At 39.4% G+C, this 21,180-nt stretch overlaps 2 protein-coding genes across 8 annotated transcripts in view; both read right to left on the reverse strand.

The window, feature by feature from the left end:
• SMC5 (structural maintenance of chromosomes 5) overlaps positions 1-3,837 on the reverse strand; it is a 111,846-nt gene extending 108,009 nt beyond the window's left edge. For both annotated transcript variants that reach the window (XM_067744188.1, XM_067744187.1), the window contains exon 1: positions 3,544-3,837. In XM_067744188.1, coding sequence (XP_067600289.1) covers positions 3,544-3,740 — 197 coding nt within the window. In that variant the 5' untranslated portion in view covers positions 3,741-3,837. The remainder of the gene's footprint in view (positions 1-3,543) is intronic.
• Positions 3,838-13,574: 9,737 nt separating this feature from the next.
• The window catches only part of MAMDC2 (MAM domain containing 2), a 183,052-nt gene continuing 175,446 nt past the window's right edge, over positions 13,575-21,180 (reverse strand). For 4 of the 6 annotated variants that reach the window (XM_067744190.1, XM_067744192.1, XM_067744191.1 and 1 more), the window contains 3 exons: positions 19,971-20,230; positions 14,744-14,828; positions 13,575-14,605 (listed from right to left, as the gene is read on the reverse strand). In XM_067744190.1, the coding sequence (XP_067600291.1) occupies positions 14,541-14,605; positions 14,744-14,828; positions 19,971-20,230 (410 nt within the window). In that variant the 3' untranslated portion in view covers positions 13,575-14,540. Of the gene's footprint in view, positions 14,606-14,743; positions 14,829-19,970; positions 20,231-21,180 lie in introns of those variants that run through there. The other 2 variants (XM_067744194.1, XM_067744193.1) reach the window with 1 other exon arrangement.

Here is a 21,180-nt window from a genome sequence, read left to right on the forward strand (position 1 = left end):
TTTTTTTTTTTTTTTTTTTTTGCGGTACACGGGCCTCTCATTGTTGCGGTCTCTCCCGTTGCAGAGCACAGGCTCTGGATGCGCAGGCTCAGCGGCCATGGCTCACGGGCCCAGCTGCTCCGCAGCATGTGGGATCTTCCCGGACCGGGGCACAAACCCATGTCCCCTGCATCGGCAGGCGGACTCTCAACCACTGCGCCACCAGGGAAGCCCAAGCCTCTGCATTTTAAAAAACCTTTCTGACTCTAAAATATGTTTACTGGGAATTCCCTTTTTGTGAGTTCCCTTTGCTCTGAGCTCGCCCTGAAAGAGCTAATGTCAGAGGCCCACCCTCTTCTCAGTCTACATACTTTGCCTAGTACTTCATGTATTCTCCATGGCCTCAGGTAGCATCTATATGCTGAAAGTCAGTCCAGATGACCTATATAGATGGAATTCCCACCTCAAGAACTCTATTTGGATAGAGTCACCTCAAACTTAACACATTCAAAATTAAACCCACCATCTTTTCCATCTAAAACCACTCTTATAGTCTCTTAGTGAAGGATATCATCATTCATCTCACTGCCCAAGTCAGAAACCTAGGCATTAGTTTTGCATCATCTTTGATTCTTACCATCTCCTTCACCTCTATCCACACTACCCACCCGCCCATCATCCAATCAATCACCAAATCATGTTGGTAGACAAGCAAATCTGAAATAACTTGTTTTAAAGAAAAAGAAGGACTTCCCTGGTGGCGCAGTGGTTAAGATTCCACCTGCCAATGCAGGGGACATGGGTTTGAGCCCTGGTCCGGGAAGATCTCACATGCCGTAGAGCAACAAAGCCCGTGCGCCACAAGTACTGAGCCTGTGCTCTAGAGCCCGCGAGCCACAAGTACTGAGCCCATGTGCCACAACTACTGAAGCCCACACGCCTAGAGCCCGTGCTCCATAACAAAGACAAGCCACCACAATGAGAAGCACGTGCACTGCAACGAAGAGTAGCCCCCACTCGCCACAACTAAAGAAAGCCCGCGCGCAGCAACGAAGACCAAGCCCAGCCATACGTTCATACATACATACATACATACATAAAGTTTTTTTAAAAAAAGAAAAAGAAAAAATAGGACCCTTCATAACTTAGCTCTAGCTCATTGTTTTCTACTTTCTATCTCCTTCCCCTATTCTCTAATAAGACCTCTATATTCTAACTATAATGAATTTTTCAGTTTCTTGACTATCTTATGCTTCCTTCTTTCTCCAAGCCTTTGCACATGCTATTCCTTCTGCCTAGAAATCTCTCCCCCCATTCTCGATCCCATTCGACTTGGTTAACTACCAGGAATCCTTCCTTTGACTACCCTCTTCCAGGCCATTTCGGTTCTCTAAGCCTACTCTTCCTACTTCATTCCTAAAACTCAAAGTCCTCTCATTGTAAAAATAAACAAAACCTCCCCTAGCTCTGCACTTTCCAGCTACCTTTTCTTTCTCCTCTTCACATCCAAGCTTTACTTCCTCACACTCATTCATTCTTCAATGACTGCAAAGTTTTCTGCTTCCACTACTTCAAAGTGTCAAAGATTTCCTAACTGCTAAATGCAGCAGGTTCTTTTCTGTCCTGTTATCTGACTTCAATGTAGCAGATGATATTTTTGAAGCGCTCTTTTTCCTTGGCTTCTTTGATAATACTCTCCCACGGTTCTCCTCTTACTTTCCTGAACAGTTCTTTCTTAGTCTGTGAGTTCTTCTGCTCACCTTTAAATGTTGTCATTCCTCCAGGACACCGTACTCAGCCTTCTATTCCTATTTATATTCCCTTTTGGGCAATCTCAACCATTTCTGCAATTTCAACAATCACCTATATGCATGATTCTCAAGTCTCTCACCTCTCACATTTTCCTGTAAGCTCCAAACCCTTAAAACTACTGACTATAAAAGATCTTTAAGATGCCCCACAGGAAACTTCAATTCACAGGATCCAAAAGGCATTTATTATTATCCTCCCCAATTGCTCCTTCTGCATAGCACTATATATGACCAACTTGCCAAGGCAGAGACTTGAGAAAAATGCTCCATTCCTCCCTTACTCTCATGCCTCACAATTAATCTGCAGCCAAATCCTGTCAAATCTCTTCTTTCTGATCCTACTTCCCACTGCTAGGTTCAAACCCTAATCATCTCTGCCTTCATATTGTAAAAGCCTTCTTGCCTACAATCTTGCACCCTTTCTAAATCATCCTTCACACTGCTTCCAAAGTAATATAAATCATATGTCATGCCCTGCTTAAAATGCATCCTGGCTGCCTACAGGATAAAGTTGGAATTCCTCAGCAAAGGAAACACAGACCCTCAACATCTGTCTACATCTTCAGTATCTACTCTGTCCACATACTAGCTCACATCCTATGTTCTAGCCATACTAAAATATTGGAAATCTCCCCAATATAGCAAACTGTTTCAGGCAGTTCCTTGCTCTTCCCTTAAGACTTTCATAACCCTCAGTACAAAGCCCTTCTCACAACTGTGGACGAAATTAATCATTTCATCCTTTGTGCCCGCACGGCATCATGACGCATATACATTATTATGGTAGGTACTTCATTTAATTATATTTATCTTTCCTGATTTGGATTCAAACAGCAATTCACCTACTTATTAGCTGTGTAAACGTCGGCAAATTAACCTCTCTAAGCTTATCAATGGAGGTGATATAAAGAGTTGTTATGAGGAATGAATGAGGGCACTGTGTAAATAAAGCACCTACTTCTATACCTGGCACATGATAGATGCTTGGGAAAAAAAATGTTCCTATTGTTACTGCAATTCTGTTTTCCCTACACCGCTCTGTGAAAGCTTAAAAAAAAAGAAAAAAAAAAAAAGGCCTTGATCAAACGAACTCCAAGGTGCTAAACGGATACACGGTATTTGTGTTAGAACATGCTTACTCAATTCTAAAGTGAGTATTATGGTTAGTTGTCTGAAGGGTAAGAAAGGAACCAGGGAAGAAAGCCAGATTTAAAGGAGTCAAGGGTCTGTTGGGAGGCGCAACAACTGAAAGTAAGGCTCAGTGTTCCTGTACATTTCAACCTCCATCCAGAACAACCTTCACCATCTTTGTACACCTGGCAACTGCCTAGTCCTCACGTATCTGCCGCAGCATCATTGCCACTCTGATTTAACTGTTGCAGCCTCTAAGTTCCCAGAACGCATAGTTTTGTGAATTACAGATTATGTCCTACCTTTCTAGGCCGTTACTCCCAGCGGGCGGAGATCTAATTCCTACTACTTCCAAGGCCCGCCATATGACGCCTTCAAGCAACGTTGGCATTAAGAATTTAAAAACCGTAACACACTACACACACGACTACCGCATCAACACACACGTCGATCTCCACGGCCCACAAGTAAATATCCTCACGGCAATCCCGGCAAGAATTTACTGTCAGACGCACAAGCCAGGCACACATCCACCCACCCGGCCCCGCACGCACTCAGCCCGCGCCCCCAGTGTGCGGGCCCGCTCGCCTCCCCCGCCGCGGCACGGCCTCCGGCCACTCACAGGAAGTTCTCCATAGCGATGCGGACGATAGAGCCTTCAACGAAAGGCCCGGACGACTGCAGCGGCAGTGGCGGCAGCGCCGCCGGTGGGGCCGAACTCTTTTTCTTGTTCGGGACTTCCGACGAGGGATCTCTCGGGAAAGCCCTCTTGGGGGCCAGGGGACTTGGGGTGGACGTTTTCCTGCTCGGAGTCGCCATCCTGGCTGCCTCTCTTCCTGGCCGTGGCTTCCGTTCCCACAGACCCGCAGCTCCGACGCTCCAGCGCCCCACTCCCGCGCGAAGTGAGCGGCGCGCGACTCCCCCGCGAGCCCGCCCCGCGCCTGCGCAGTCCAGGCCCGTAGCGTCAGCGGGCATACCCCGCCCCTCCCACCGCCCTGTGCAGGGCCTAACCTGAGCCGGCGAGAATAGAGCGGCGGGGTTTGGGAACTCGCGGAAAGCGGATACGGGATTTTCTGCTCTGTATTTTCAGAGGTTTTGTTTGTTTTTAACTCAGAAAAAGATGTCAGTTGCATTTAGTATTTTGAAAGACTTTTCAGCGCTCCGAGGAAACAGATCCGGGAGGGGACGGAGGGCGGCGTTTGCGGTGGTACCTGGGTGGGCCGGGGTCCCGAGTGCGCCGGGACTCGCCGGTTTGGAGTCCGGCGAGTCTTCTTACTTTGCTTTCAATCAGGTCTCCGTGTCCAAAAAAAAAAAAAAACCACAAAAGAAAAAAAAGACTTTTTCAAATGGCTCTGTGCTTGCTTCTCCCCTAAAACATCGCGCTAGGGTCTCCTGCGCTCTCCAACAGATGGAACGACTACACCGCAAAGGTTCTCCTCATTGACTCTCCACCCCCTCGCTCCCTAATTCTCTATTAAGACTTCCTCGCCTGAGGTTTCTAGAAATCCCCGCTGGCGTCATTGAGCGGGTGCTTCCACTTAAACCTACTCACATTTATCTAGTTAACTCCCTTACTAAAGATGAGGTTCCCTGAGGTCTACATAGGTCTTCGCTCACTCAACTAATAATGTCTAATCTACGAGAGGCTGGGCTGTGGTACTAAGGGATCCAGTCAATGCTGCATGTCTCAGAGCTTACGTTCTGGTGTGTGAGACAGGAACAGAACAAGATAACCTACATATGATCAGGATAATTTCAGGCGGTGATAGGTCCCAGGAAGAAAAAACAGAATGAATGTGATGGAGAGTCAGGAAAGGCCTGTCAGAGGAAGTGATATTTAAGCTAAACCCTGAAGGAACACGAGCCAGGTGTGGAAATGAGAAAGGAGCATTCCAGGCAAGGACAGAGACTCTGAGGTGGGAAACTGGAATGAGGAACGAAGGGAAGGCAGCGTGGTTGCAGTGAAGTGAGCAAGGTTGCTTAGGGGAGCCTTGCCCATCATGCATTTTATTTTAAAAGCAATGGGAAGCCATTGGATGGTTTTAAGCAGGAGAGAGACGTGATCTGATTAAAGTTTTTAAGTGAGCACTCTGCTGATTCGACAGGGTCAAGCATGGGAGTGGGGAGGCCATTGAGGAAGCTATTGCAGTAGAACCCTGATTCCTGACTCCTGGACAAATGCTCCTTTCCCAGGCTCCTGCTTCTTCCTCTCACACAACTGAAATCTGTGCTCTCTAAAAGTTGTAACCAAAGAAAAGTAGAATAAGTTTTTTTAAAAAAAGTGAACTTGTTATTAGAAAATTTTAATACAAATTAAAATAAAGTAGAATACCTTTATAACTGTTCAAAAGGCAGGAAATAATTTAAAAAATAGTGTTTAGGAGGGCACTATCCTGTCATTTGCTACATTACTAGTACAAATTTTTTGAAAAGTGACTTGGTACCCTGCTTCAAGAGCCTTAGAAGAGTCAAATTCTTTGAAGAAATGATTACATTTAGGGAAACCTATCCTAATGGAAAAATAATGTAGGTGTAATGAGAGTTGAGAGCAAGGAACATATCTAATCATTTTATATCATCATTAGTTCTTTAGTGAACTACTCAAATTGTGCTCATAAACTTGAAAGTTGGGAAAGAGCCCCTGAACTTGTGATGACCCCATGAATGCACACACACTATGAGTTCTTGTCTAGACAGTCAGCCAGTCATACTCTACCATCATCCTTTGAAAAGGAAAATGTTACTGGGTTTCGCAAACACAATTTGTGTTAAATGCCGAAATTTGGGGAACACAGAGAAAAACATACACAAAGGGGAAAATTACTCATAATTCCTTTACCCAGACTAATCATTGTTAAGATTTTGGTGTATGTTTTGATATCTTTTTTCCTTGTATATGTATGTTATGGCCCTTTTGTTAAAAAAAAAAAAAAAGGATTATACTGCACAAATTATATATACTGTTATTTAACCCCCTTTTTCTCACTTATTATCTTTCTATGCCATTAAATATTTTTCTGTAACACAGTTTTAGGTAACTATATAGTATAGGGTAGTATATAGTATTCCATCAAACAGATTTAAATAATCCTCTTTTGTTGGACTCTATGACTGGAAGTTAGCATGAACCAGAGAGACACTGGCAGGTTATACTAGCTCAGTGCTTCCTAATATTAACAATTTCATACACCCACAAAGGTATACACATTTATTTATTAACCAGCCACGTCTGGTTTCTTTAATTCCACTGGTGAAAACTGTCTTGAAAGGGGTTGTGTTAAAGAGGCAGAAGGAGGTCTTTGGAAATAGAATATCAATTAACCAGAATCTGATGCTAATGAATGAATGAGTGAGCCAAAACGGTTAATCCTACACATCCATGATTTAAAGTCCAGTCGTGAGCTCAATTCATCGTGCCATCCTTGCTAGGTAATAGATGTGGCAAGGCAACTGTATTTAACTTTTTATTGACCGAGGAATAAGTGACCAGGGGCCATTTTAAGTGATGGCCTTCCAATTCTGCAGAAACTTTAAAACTGACACAAACAAAAACCTGGCAGACAGGGGTAGGGTCAAGGATTATAAATATATTTCACCTCACCAGTAGAATATCATATTCTATGTTCTCTTTCTTGGCTTCACTCCAAGCTTTGGATAATGATGCCGCAATAGCAAGAAGGTGGGGGCACAATGCCTGGAATGGGACACCGCTGAGGCCATCTCTGACTGAGACAGTTTTCTCTTCCAGTTCTAACAAGAACCTTCACAGGTTAACAGGAATACTCTCCTCTGGTTTATATACCAAGTGAGAGGGAATATTTCTTTTGCTTTTGGTAAATTCATAAAGTAGAAAAGTGAACCATCCTGGCTTGAAAGGGAGGGAAGAAATCAGATGCTAAAACCTAAGTCCTTGGCTCCCAGGAACAACCCTCCCCCCTCTCCCCGCTCCCAGCACATACGCACACACATATATACACACTTTCTCATCAACCTAGTTAAGGAACTGATGGGGAAGATCTAGGCAGGGATGAGGGTTTCTGAAGAGAATGAACACCCTTCCCACAGGGAACTGAAACCCCATAAAACAAGTTCTACTAGCGGTAAGAATACCTTATATCTACAGTTCTTAATTTTTAAAAATTTGTTTCTAACATCATACAAAAGTTGCAAACAATCAAAATATCTGCTTCTTCTTGGTGTAGCAATATTAGTATTAGAATTGGTTGTAATAATAGCTATCATATTAGTAGTAATTGCTAATACTAACAGCATTTACCATATACCAGCTGCTGCTCTAAGCACTCTTTCATAACTCATTTTTATATTCTGGATCAATGTCTCAACAGATTTGTCTCTTTCTCAAATTTCCATTTATTGGATACAAAAACCAACTGAAAGATTAAAAAAGTAATTAGGAATTAATATTAGGTTTCAGGTGTTCTTTGTGATGTGTCATGATAGAAAGCCTAGAGCTAAACGGGCCTTCATTTCTTTGGAGGATATAAATTGGGAAAACAATATTAAACCACTCCAGAAGGAATTTACGCTCAACTTCAAGTTGATGGTCCTCCTTGCACAGGCTGGGTTGGGAGCCTCTGGGGGGAGAGCAAACATTTCCCCTAACACCCTGTTACTTCCTAAAGGAAAGAAAGTTGGTAATTGTCAGCATGGTGCTAAATCTGCTGAAATCAGCTTCATAAATTATAAAATAAGTGAGTCCTTTGGTATCAGGAACCGAGAGTGACATTTCATCCCAATATGTCCACAAGCTGGGGTGCTGAACTCTCCCATAACTTGTTAGTTTTAAGTTCAATTATATTTCAAAAACAATAAACTCATAGAGAAAAAAATTCAAATTTGTGGTTACCAGAGGCAGGGAGTGGGGAGAGGGGGAATTGGATGAAGGTGATCAAAAGATACAAACTTCTGGTTATAAGATAAATAAGTAGTAGGGATGTAAGGTACAACATGATAAATATAATTAACACTGCCGTGTGTTATATGTGAAAGTTTTTAAGAGTGAGTCGAGTTCTCATCACAAGGAAAAAAATTTTTTTTCTTTCTTTTATATTTTGTATTTATATGAGATGATGGGTGTTCACTACACTTTCTGTGGTCATCATTTCATGATGTATGTAAGTCAGATCATTATGCTATACACCTTAAACTTATACAGTGCTGTATGGCAATTATATCTCAATAAAACTGGAAGAAAAAAAGAAATTAACCCTGAACAATTTGGCATGATTTCATTATCTTTTTTTAATCTATTTAAAAAAATTACATATGAAACATTTGAACACATTCTTCTCTTAAAAATTAGAACAATACAGATAAAATTAGTATACACTTGACATTTTTTTCTTCAATCATGTTGCTGTACTCCTTATCCCTCAGCGTTAACTACTCTTATACACTTGTTCAGTGTGTAATGTAATGCCTTTTAAGGCCATTTCAATATTTACGTGCATTTTATCTACAGAAAATATGTAATAATATTTTGAGTGTGAGTGCATTTTGAAAATGTATTATATAAACACACAATGTAGTACATGCATACATATGTAAATGTATTAACATAAAAATGTGGTAAGAATAGTTATGCAACGGCTTTTTTATTTAAAAAATATATTCCTGTGATATATCCATGTTGACAGATATAAATCTGGCTCCCTTTTAACTGCTGTAGAGTTTTTGTATGAATATATCACACTTCATCCATTACTTTACTGATTTGAAATGTAGATTGCTTCCAGTTTTTCAGTTTTACAAACATTGCTTCAGGGAACATCCTCAGACATGTCTTTATGTATGTGTACTAGCATGTCTCTAGGATAGATACCAAAAATTAGAATTGCTAGACCATATACCACACTAATTATTTTCCTTCAGTTTCTTGGAATTGTTGCTTGTGGCCAATTTCTTAGTCACTGTGATTATTTGAAAATTATGTCTAAACAAAATTTCTCTCTTTTTCCCCCTCTCTCTAGCATTGGCTTTGACTCAATGATCTCTCTCTCTCTCTGTCACACACACACACACCTCCTCTATATGGTGCCCTCTCTTTCTCCCACCAGGTCCAGGTTCTATGGGGCCTGAAGCTTATATAAATTTTGAAGCCCTCTCTGAAAAAATACCAAATTACACATACAAAATGAGGAGAGTGATTATTTCTTCAGAATGAGAAAATAAACCACAGCCTCAGCACCACTGACCATTGACATTCTGGGTACAATTCTTTGCTGGCGGGAGAGGAGGCAGCTGTCCTGTGCATTGCAGGATGGTCAGCAGCATCCTTGGCCTCTACCCACTAGATGCCAGTAACATCTCCCCAGTTTTGATAACCAAAAATGTCTCCAGACATTGGCAAATGTCCTGTAAGGGATAAAATTGCCCTCAGTTGAGAGCCACTGCTCTAATCCTACCCACTCTTTCAGAGAATAGAAAAAAAAGGAAGATTTTTCATTCAGCTCATCTTATGAGTCTAACCTTGTCTAAATCCCCTAATTTCTAAGGAAATTAAAGAAAATTTTCTGTCATTCTTTTTCATGAACATATTTGCACATATGTAGCAATGTTCAAAAAAGTAAATGTCATTATTTAATTGGGTTTATTACAGGAATTCAAGGGTGATTAAATATTAGCCAATCAAATCAATTAATATGATTCTTCATATTGAAAGATTTCAGGAGAAAGATTGAAGCAGGAAAAAAAATATTTTCAACACACATTCATGGTTAAAATTTCTAGGAAACTATGAGTAGAAGAAAACTTCATTTAACCAATAAAAGGCAACACCAGAAACCTTCAGCAAACTCATATTTAATGATGAAATGTTTAGAAATGTTCTCAGGTTCTGGAACAAGTCAAGGATGATACTATCACTGCTTCTATTTAGCACTATATTGGATGTCTTAGCCTGCCAGATAAGAAAATAAAGCAGATAGAGGAGTTGAAAAGGAAAAACCAAAATTGGCCTTTTAAAGAGAGCTGACCTAATAGCAAAAGAAAATTGTGGTAGGCAGAATAATGGCTCCCCCCAAATGCCCACAGCCTAATCTCTGGAATTTGTGAATATATTACCTTCCATGGCAAAAGGGAATTTTCAGATGTGATTAAATTAAAGGTCTTGAAATGGGGTGATCATCATGGACCATCCAGGTAGGCCCAATATAATCACAAAGGTCCTTATAAGAGGGAGACAAGAGGGTCAGAGATGTTAGAGTGATGGCACAGCTGGATGGGGGCCATGAGTCTTGGGTATCTAATTATGCTGTTTGTTGGCAGCTGACTTGTGCTTCTAGTGGACTGTTTCACTAAACGTTTTGTGCTTTTGGATTGTGAGTCCTTCCATGCAGTTTTATACCTGGGAAACTTGTACAGCCTGGGTTGAATGCATGGCCTTCCAAAGAAGCTTTATATTTGTTTTTACCAGGTGCCCCAAGTGGCCAGTGACATATTTTTAAGTTAAATTTTTAGTGTGTGGATTTCCAGACCATGAAATTTTGATGGACCAAAGAGAATCTTTATATCCTTCGTGATTTTTGGAATCATATGGTTGCTTTATCCTTAAGATGGCACTATAAACTCACAATTCCTTTGTAGAGAAAGGATACATAAAAATAACTGTGATTTATCCAAAAATTTCACTCAACCCTTATAATATAAACTAGAAAGGCTTTTGTGTGTCAGACACTAAGGGCTTGTATGTATTATTTTCATTTAATCTTTACAGCACCCTTAAGAAGTAGAGACAAGTATTTGCCCCATTTTTCAGATTAGTAATAGGAGTCAGAGATGGTGTGACTTGCTTTCAGTCACAAAGCCTATAAGTGGCAAAGCCAGGATTTAAACTGAGACAGCCTGAATCTGGAAACCGTGCACTTAATCACTATGTTTCCCCTCTTTATAGTAATCCACGTTGAAAATGCCACAATATTAGAATGACCGGTACAAAAACCCTCCCCCCACCTCCACCAGCCCCCGTTCTGGCTAAATCACACAGGAAAACAAGTCCCTTGCATGAGAAGAAGTCAAAGAACCCATGCCTTAGCCCCCAGAGAGTGACAGAAGACATTGGGCACCCGGAACACTGTGTTAGAGCTGGTTCTCACTGCTCTGCCCAGACTGCAGTTGGAGGTTTGTCCTGCCCTCCCTTGGCAGATGCCCCTCCTAAACCCTCCCTGGGCATCTGGTCTCATCGAACTTAGCGCTCTGATTGTGCTGACAGGTTTACATCTCTATTTTCCTCACTAACATGCAATCTCCATGCTTAGTATAATGCCCGGAGCATAAATTTCTCAACAAATCTTTGCTAAACATTTTCTTCTTCCACGTTAAGCCAGACCTTGCATCAGAGTCGCTATTTTCCCAGTAGCATCTCCTTTGCTCCCTACTATACATAATCTCCAACCCAGACAGCAACTTATAGGAGAGAAGGCAATTTGTGTGAAAAAGTAGTTTCCATCTGAAGGACTTATGTGTTTAGGTGAGAATTGGAATAAATGCTAAGCCTGGGTTTAAATGGTTAAGCAGTATTTATTAGCTAGTATGCCTTCCCCTGGGGCATTTCTAAACCTGAGAAAATGATACTGTGCTTACCGTTCTTCCATATTTTCATCCAGGTGAAGTACAGTTAAAATGAAGGCCAAGGCAACCTGGAAAAGGAAGAGAAGTATCCAATCAGCGAATCCTGCAAAAGGGGCATGAGTAAGGGAGGGTAAGTTCATCTGCTCACCTTCCACTTCCTCTCTTCTCTTCTATGAACTTCAGGTTGTTTCTCAGCAACAATTGGTAATAGTTACCTCCTGCCTTTTTGCCCTAAGTCAATAATTAGCCCCCAACCCCTGCTCCCCACTCCACTTCCCAAAGCTAGTGCTCCAAGTAGTATCTCTGGTTTGGCAACCTTCAGAGCAATTTTGGTAGCCAATAAATCCTCTTGAGTGAGGGAAACTTGGAACCTTTGGTATTGGGGATGGAGTTGGTAGGAGAGTTAGGAAGTTCAGGAGACAGTCTTGTGAGGATTACAGCACAGGTTTGGCAGTGTTGAGTAAAAATTCAAACGAGCCGATTGTAAAGATCTAATTGGCTTTATTGAACAATTCATGAATTGGGCAGCAGCCCATCTAGCAAGTAGAGAAGAGCTCCAAGGAGTTGTATAAAGTGGAAGCCTTTTATAGACAGGAGGGGAAAGGCAAAAGGAGAGAGTGGATTACTTCATCTTCCCGTGAGGGATGGGAAGGGCCTATGTGGCTGATTACCTCATTGGTGCTGACCAGAAAATTCCAGACTGACCTGTTAAGACTACAGTCCTAGGGGAGGTTATAACTGCAGTTAGGTTACCTACTAAGTCTTGGTTTGCTGATGTGGGGCTTAGCACGAGTGACTCTGTTTTGGGCTTGTTGTTTCTTTTTTTCAAGAACAGTGAAGCAGATCAAGGTACAAAGCCAAGCCCTACACTAGCTGCTGAACTTGGACAGATTTAGTTTTCCTACTTACAAAATGGAAATATCACTAGCTCTACCTCATGGATTGTTGTAGGATTAAATGAGCAAATACATGTAAAGGTCTTTGAACGATGTCTGAAAATAATAGGTATTCAATAAATGTTAGCAATGATCATTACCATGGATTTATGTAATCTGTAAGCAAGGAGTCTGGTGAATGACTTCATTCCTTCACCACATATTATAAATCCCTTATTATGCACTACATACTGTGTTAGGTCCTGACACAATCTTCAGTTCTTTATTCAGCAAATATAACTAAGCTCTGGACAGGAATAATGCTTTGAAGAAATTATAATGTCTAATATGCTGATGAATTAGTCAACATCTTGAAATCTTCCTTCCCCAGTGTTTCAACTCTGTTTAGGGATGTCCCCCCATAGGTAATTAATCATCATAAATAGAAAGGATTTGAGTTACAAAATTTTGCTTTACTATAAAAGTTTATTTTATTTTCTCCATGAACTTCAGGATGTTTATTTTGTATAGTGGAGTATTTTTTGTTTTCTAAGTAATGTGGCATTTGAGGAGCTATAATGCTTTTTACAGATTAATTTACGGGTTTTGACATTCTTGAGTGGGAAAACCTCCCAAATCCATGAGCACAGTGGATTTTTGGCCACACAAAGCAATTAAGAGGTTTGGGCTTTAGGGTCAGAGAGACCTGACTGTTAAATTTCTCCACTTAATAGTGGTAAAATCTTAAGTAATTTTTTCACTTTTCTGCACCTTGGCTTCCTTATCTATAAAAAGGGATAATAATAGATCCACTTTGGGGGATGTTTGGTGGGTTAAATTCATTCATTCATTCATTCAAGTATTTATTTGTTGAGTACCTACTATATACCAAGACATTCTTCTGGGTACTGAAACTACAATAGCAAATAAAACAAGAAAGAGTTGTTGTCTTCACAGAGTTTACATTCTAATAAGATAAAATTTGGGAGAAAATTGAGATTATGTGAAATAAAACACTCCTTAAAAATTAATTATTGCATCCATGTTTGCAATGCTTATGTCACACATAAAAAGGCTTAAGAAGCATTTAAGTGTGGCAGAGGAGAGATTCAAATTAGAATTGGCAGTTATACAGTGAAGATATTCTGATAAAGAAAAATAATGTTGAAAAAAGTTAATTGCTAGTGAAGAGATTTTCAAATTATTTTTTATTAGGTAATCGTAATTTCATAACAGTTGTTTGGGTATACAAATATGTATATACAATTTTCTAAACATGTAAATAAAAGGCAGTAGTCTAGTATATCTGCTTGAATTCATATTACTCAAAATATTACTAAAACATTTATTTTAAAAATCAGTAAAATTGTTTAACCCATTATAAAAATCTGGGGGTATGTGTACATAAACATTTTTAAGCTTGCTTTACAAAAAAAGAGTGCAATTTCTATCCAAGTGTTCAGAGTGACTTTCAAAAGTAGTTTAAAGGGGGAAAAAAGAAGGTAGCATTGCCTTGTAATACAGCATTAATTAATACTGACTTATACCTTGGGACATTCATGAAAGATCCTTTGTTATCACATATGGTAAAAATATTTAAAAATTAATACCCCATTTCTATGAATAAAACATAGAAAATAAGACTTTATTTTCTTAGATTAACTTGTTACTGTGAAAAGCTGCATTCATTCTGCAGACATTACTGACACCTCACATTATTATTTCAAAAATATTTATGATACTTGAACTTCAAAAGAAAACCCACAAGACCTATTCTCCTCCCAGTACATTCACTGAATGCAGATTTAAGTGAGCACATCTCATTTTGATTGTGCCCTTTATTTGCATACTTTAAAATGACTACAATATAGTACATTTGTATTTTTAACTGGTACCAAAATTAAGATGAATGATCTAGGCAAAACCAGCAGCCTGTACTTCTAGTAACAGTTGTCATATGCAAAAAAAAAAAAAAAAAAAAAAAAAAAGCCCTGAGTCAGTATTTTTTGCAAAAGTAATGAAAAGGAGTGCTCTGAAGTCATTTTATAACTTATGAAATGGTTAAGACTGTCCAGTATTCATTTGTCTTTTTTTTTTTTCATTTTGATTGAAGAGAGGTATGGCTTTGTTTAGTTAATCCAATTCAGATCATTCCTTAATACTCAATTTCATTTAAGTCCTCAGAATATCCTGATGAGTGCTGAGTTATATCTTCCATTTCTGTCAGGAAAGACAAATAGACAATAATAGTTTTCTCTATTTTTACTGCAGAAAATACTTAATTTGCATTCTTATGATTTGAGACTATTGCAAAATCCCTTTTCAGTCAAACTTATATAATTGTAAAAATATTGTTACCCGCACAGGATCCTGCTTGAAATTTAACATCATCAATGGCAATATCACTTCTTATTGACACTCCCCGAATGGCTTCAAAAATTATCTGAAAAATAATGAAGTTTGAATTTAGAAATAGAGTCATCCTGGTGAAACAATGCTGGTCAAGGGCAAATCCAGGCTGTATGGGTCTGGAAGCCTAGATTGTTCTCAGGGGCCCCCTTTCAGGAAAATAATACAAAATCACCAATTCAAATTTAGGTACAAAAGGGAATATTTATTTGAAATTTAAAGAAATTCACAAAAATTACTGGAGCCTTGGAGATTCAAGTTCCTTTCTTCTGAGACATTTTTAGGCAATTTCCCAGAAATGCCCACCTAGAAATGCCTCCTGGTGGTGACCTGGTTTCCGTCCCCACCTAGAACATTCTACTCCCGGTACTCACAGGGCCTATGAGAGTGAGGGGCCCAGAAGCCTAAGGTTCCTTAGGCTCTCCCTAAAGCTACCTTCATACTAGTACTAGGTGGGAGAATTAAAATGACGGATGAGACCCAAGTATGAACAGCAACATATAACAATTAAATTTACCAAAAAGACAATGGGTCACTTATCATGTTAAATACCATAACAACCAAGACACAGCCCAAGAAAAAGAGGAAACCAGTTTCATGACTTTAGATCCTAGAAGAAAATAACTGATCAAATATTCAGGTTCTAAGGAAAATAGATCATATTACCAGCTCTAAGGCTGCTCTGATAATGGTTAATAAACCACCGAATACTCCAGGGAGGCTTATAGGTAATGAAAATCGTCCAGAAGACACATTTGCTCTACTCATTTTATGAGCAAATGACTCCCCATTGAACTAGTTTATGATTTAAACTAAATCAGAGACTATAAAGTGGATAATTAATAAGCATATGAAACTATCTTGAAATTAATGACTCAAAGAAGCTTTAACGACGGAAATGTTGCAAAATAACATTAATAGAAATTCTAAAGATATGACCCTAAACAAGAATCCAAATAAATGGCAAAAAGAGGAAAAAATGTCCTAACACATCTTGATAGGAAGACATATGAGTGTAGTTAATAAGTGTTTTGGTTTTCTGGACAACAGTAAAATCGGTTTTTTGACCTCCACCTCTGCAATGGAAGTATAATAGGAAAATCACCTGATGGAATTATACCCTGAATTGTCTTCAGTTGGGCCAAACACTTGATTTCATACCATCCTCTCCTTTGAATTTCCTTCATATTTGAGTGATCACCGTTTTATAACATCATGATTGCCCCTTTGTATTATTCCCCTATTTGTATCTGTAGAAATTCTATTAAATAATTGTGGTTATTTTAGAATTAGATAGAAATATTATTTTTTCTTTCAGTTTAAGTATATTATTTTTTTCAAAAGGTTACTAAGTCATTAGCACATAAATACTAATTGTTGGGACTCCACTACTTGATAAATGGAACATTAGCTATATTTTGGTCTAGGGACACCAGGAAAAAAATTACTGAGATTAAGGGTACCATGAATAAGAAAATTTGAAGACCTGCTCTTAGCTCAGTACCCAGCACATAATAATTCCTACTAAATGTTAGGCAGTGTAATGAACAATATGAATGATATAAATATTTCATTGAGCTGAGAATTTGTCTAACACTCTCTTTCAATGGTATCAAAATATAAGAAATCAGGGAGGAAAATACCTGAGAGCAGAGGAGGAAAGGTAAGCAAGGAATCCAAAGGAAATAAAATCATTTTGTGTTTTTGATCAATGGTGAGTCAGGTTCTGCTTAGCACTTTAATAAATCCCTTCGGAAAGGACATGATTAAAATTTTGCCACTTAATGCATTTTTTTCTACAAAGAAAAAAGTCTGATGACTGGAATATCATCCAGAGGCCACCCAGGTATTTCCCCTATAGGATAAATCTCAAATGACGGCAGTACTACAGCATTCTAAAAATCACCTACACCTGCCCACCACCACTAGTGATGTACACATTTACTTCTCTAGTTCTGTGCATTTTCCTGATCTCCAGTCTCATAGCCTATTTTTTACTTGACACACCCACTTGGATGTCTGATAGACATCAAAAGCTTTGCACATCAAAAACCAAACCAGACCAAACCAACTGTTAATTTCCCTCCTGCACATACCGCCCTCACTCCTCCAGATCTGCTCCACCTAAGGTCTTCCTCATCTCAACAAAGAGTGACTCCACTCTAGCAGTTGCTCAGGTCAAAAACTTTGAGGTCATCTGGACTCTTTCTCTCAAACCCCACATTCCACACGGAAGGAAGTCCTGTGGGCTTCTGATGACATCTCACTTCTGCTGCACAGCCCAACCCACCACTCCTACTCCTCTTGCAGGAGCCCCCAGAGTCTACTCCACTGCAGCCTACCGTCCATGTAGTACCTGGAGTGATCGTTTTAAAATATAAATCAGACTGTATTACCTTAAAGCCATCTGATGGTTTCTCATTGCTTTTGGAATAAATTTCAAACTCTACCATGTCACCCAAGGCCTTACATGAGTATTCCCTGATACTTCTTTGACCTCATTACCTGATCAGCTTGACTTATTCTTTTCCATATCACTTATTAACACCTGATGTTACATTGTATATTTTTGTTTCACATTTTCTACCTCTCCACCACTAAAATGTAAACTAAAAAAGAGTAGGAACTCTATGCTATGTGCATTGCAGTATCCCCGGCACTTAAAAATAGTAAATGGTCAATAAATATTTATTAAAAGGAGATATTTTGGCCTTATACTATAGGATCTCAGTCTGGATGCCTGATGTAGCTATTGAGATTACCAAGTCTGCCATGGTTATAAAGACCAGAGATATTTGGGAGAGAATATATTTTTAGAAACAATAATAGTATCTTTTTATAGTTTGGTACTTTAAAGTTTATAAACCCTTTCACAAGCATAATCTCATTGGACCCTCACTCTAACTCTGGTGATATCAGCATGGCAGGCATTATTACCCCATTTTGAAAATGTATAAACAGTCTCAGAGAGGATAACATTTCTCCAGGATCACTCAGTGCTTGTGGCACCCAGGGCAATGAGTGTATTTTGGGACTTCTATGGTGGGAGGGAACGTAGAACAGTGGCTTAGAGATACAAACTTTGGAACCAGTCAGATCTGGGATTGAGTTCTCACTCTGCCACTGACCAGCTGGAGATTTAGTTTTCCCCATCTTTAAAGAGGAGCTATAATATCAATTGGAAGAACTCATGCACAGCTCTCAGCACTGTAAGTACCTGGCACATAGAAGATGGCCATTTGCACATGAGTGTCTCTGTGTTTTATTAGACACTAGGATGTTTTGGAGAACCTAGTTCATCGTGGTCTCCAGACAGTCCTGAGGGAATCACAAAATCAAGAAGAAAATTCCTCATGGCAGGTTCACATCTGTTCCATTCTGAGCCAAAGGGAATGGTCTGGAATCTTCTTTCCAAATTGAGAGCTGAAAGTCTCTCAGGTCATTCCTCACCTTTGAACTTGAACACCCCAAGATGCCACCCCAGGTGCCTCACTACTTTGTGCTCAAAAATATTTTCAAACAACAAGCCACCTAGCAAGTCTAGTATATGCAAGGACCTGTACCTGGCCCCCAGGTTAGATGCTGGGAAGTCACCTGTTCCATAGAACTCAAATTCTAGAGCTCTTCTGCATCAGCATCATTTGGGGCTTTTAAAAAACATCTGTGCTCAGGCTCCACCTGAGAGACTCAGATTCCTTTCTCCCAATAACAGAGATTCTTCATCTTTAGAGTGCATCAGAATCACCAGGAGGCTTGTTAAAACATAGATTTCAGGGCCCTAATCCCCAGAGTTTCTGGTTCAGTAGTTCTGAGGTGGGGTCTGAGAATGTGCATTTCAGGTGAATTTCATATTAGGTGCATATGCATTTCAGGTGTTGCTGCTGGTCTCAGGACCACACTTTGAGGACATTTGAATAGGGTAGGAGTATGAGTGCCCTGATAGCCTAAAAAATTAATTCATCATCTCTGAATGATGATCAATGATATCAATAAGTTCCTGAGTGATCCATTTTCCTTCTGTAAGCAGATATTAAATCACTATCAAAATTATTCCTGGGGCTTTTTTTCTTTGCTAAAGTTTTAGATAATTTTATCCATGCTGAGATAATGGGCCAACAGTAAAGAATGGCACATCTTCCCTCTGTCATTTGTTCTTAGCAATCCAGCACCCTAGATGGCACTGTAACCTGGTCACCTGAGCTTCTGCAATTCATTCCCATTTAGATCTGCAGAAAATTAATTTTGGTTAAGGGCTGGTGTAAAATAATGTCTTTCTTTTGGATACTTCTTCCTTAAATCTTCCTTTAAGATTTGCTTAAACCAAGCGGCCAGTGGTTGAAGTTGAGGGGTGCTGGTCCAGAAGTAAGGATGAGGAGGAAGTAGGGCTTTTAGCTGAAGGTCACACCTGGAATTCTATAGAGCAATTTCAGGAATAGTCAGGGGTCTGATGATATCTCCCCAAAGCTTTCTGGAGCCTTGGCTCACGGCAGGCAGGTGAAGTCAGTGGTTTTCAGGAGGCTGCTGCTGATTTCTAGACTAACTGGCTGCTTAATCTCACCCATTGGAATTGAAAAGCCTCTTTCTTATTGCTGTCCAGATTCCCTTATAATTGGGATCCTGTAGGATGGAGGTCTTCTACCGCCCGTGAGAAGACCCAAGGGGAGACCCAGGACATAGGATCAAGACTAGTTTCTTCTGCATCAGTGCGGACAGAGGCTTAAAAATTTACTCTGGACCACATACTCTGTTAAATAGACGCTTACAACAAAAGCCCTTGTGTGTGGCTAATGATGAGTGAAAGATGCAGCTGCAACAACTAATTAGGTAACACCATGTTTAGAAGAAAGAGAGACTCTGTTTTGGAAGTTTGCAGGATACACAGAATATACCTGACACTCAGAATGCACCAAGACAAAAATAGATACACTTTCATCACTGAGTTGCAAAAATCACTTTATGCATAAATACCCAAAGCTTTCCCTTTCTGCCTAATTTCCCATTCACTGCTTAGGTTCAGTCAATATAGACTAATTATTTTTACTCTTAAACAAGTACTGCCTTTATCTATGACCCTGAAAAAGAACAAAACATTCTTGATGGTAGCAAGAAAAAGAAAGAGCATCAGAAGGTTAAAGGAACATTTCCCATCACTTGATTCTTATCTCTTTTGGCTTACCTGGTGTCGCCTCTCACAGGTGTATTCAATCAGCACTCGTAGCCAGGAGATGCTCTGCTCACCTTTTCTTCTCCATAAGAGGGACTCTTCACTGTCACCTTCCTTTTTCAAATAAACATTCAGGAGGCCAGTCCCTGCTCCATACATGTGGTAGAAAAAAGTCAAGCAGTGTTTTCCAGTGACTCCTCGTAGAGGCCTGGACAAGAGTCGTGCTTTTTGTCCATACACCATGTGGGAAGCCTCGATGTACATGTAGTAGCCTTGACAGCAATGCAACGTCAGGTATTGTTAAAAAGGACACTAATTATATTCGCTTCTTTCTCTTATATATACATGTATATTTTTCCAGATTATTTTCCATTATAGGTTATTACAAGATATTAAATATCGTTCCCTGTGTTGTACAGTAAATCCTTGTTGCTTATCTATTTTATGTATAGAAGTTTGTATCTCTTAATCCCATACTCCTAAGTTATCCCTCCCCTCTTCTTTCTCTTTTGAGTAGTGTTCTTGGAAACAAATCAGAGTCAATGGATGACCTGACTACAGTACTGATAAAGGATTTATAATTTTGGAGAATATGTATAATCCAAGGAGGATAAATATGCTACAAAACTTAGACCATCAAAATAAGTGTTTTCATGTAATAATTTATAATTCAGTTTAATATACAGGAGGTAATAAATATACTAGTATTGTGCCACTGAGGTGGCAATTAACATATCAGAACTTATCCTACTAATTCGTGGACAATACTCTGAGCTTCTAGACACTGGTTTAGGGGAATAGTCAGGTAGATCTGGGTTCAAGTCTTGGCTCTAACATTTGTTGTCTGTGTGACTGTGGTCTAATGGATTATCCTCTCTGAACCTATTTTCAATTTAAAAATAAGGATTAATAAACCTGTGCTACAGAGGTGTGAGAATTAAATAATGTGTGCGACATATGCTCACATCTAATACATATTCAAATATGAGTTTCCTGTCCTGCCCTCTTTCCTGAGGTTTTCTGTGACACTTCTTGAAAATATAATTATATAATATTTAATATAATTATATATGACATTTTATATATTATATATCTTATACTATATACTGTACATCATATACATGTTAATTATATAACACTTTACATTTCCATTTTCCTTTCCTAACTTTAGTTTGCTTTTTAATTTACTGGTTTCAGGCAGAAGCGGAATTAGTTCACATGT

The sequence above is a fragment of the Pseudorca crassidens genome, chromosome 7 (genome assembly GCF_039906515.1).
Source record: "Pseudorca crassidens isolate mPseCra1 chromosome 7, mPseCra1.hap1, whole genome shotgun sequence".
NCBI lineage: Eukaryota > Metazoa > Chordata > Mammalia > Artiodactyla > Delphinidae > Pseudorca > Pseudorca crassidens.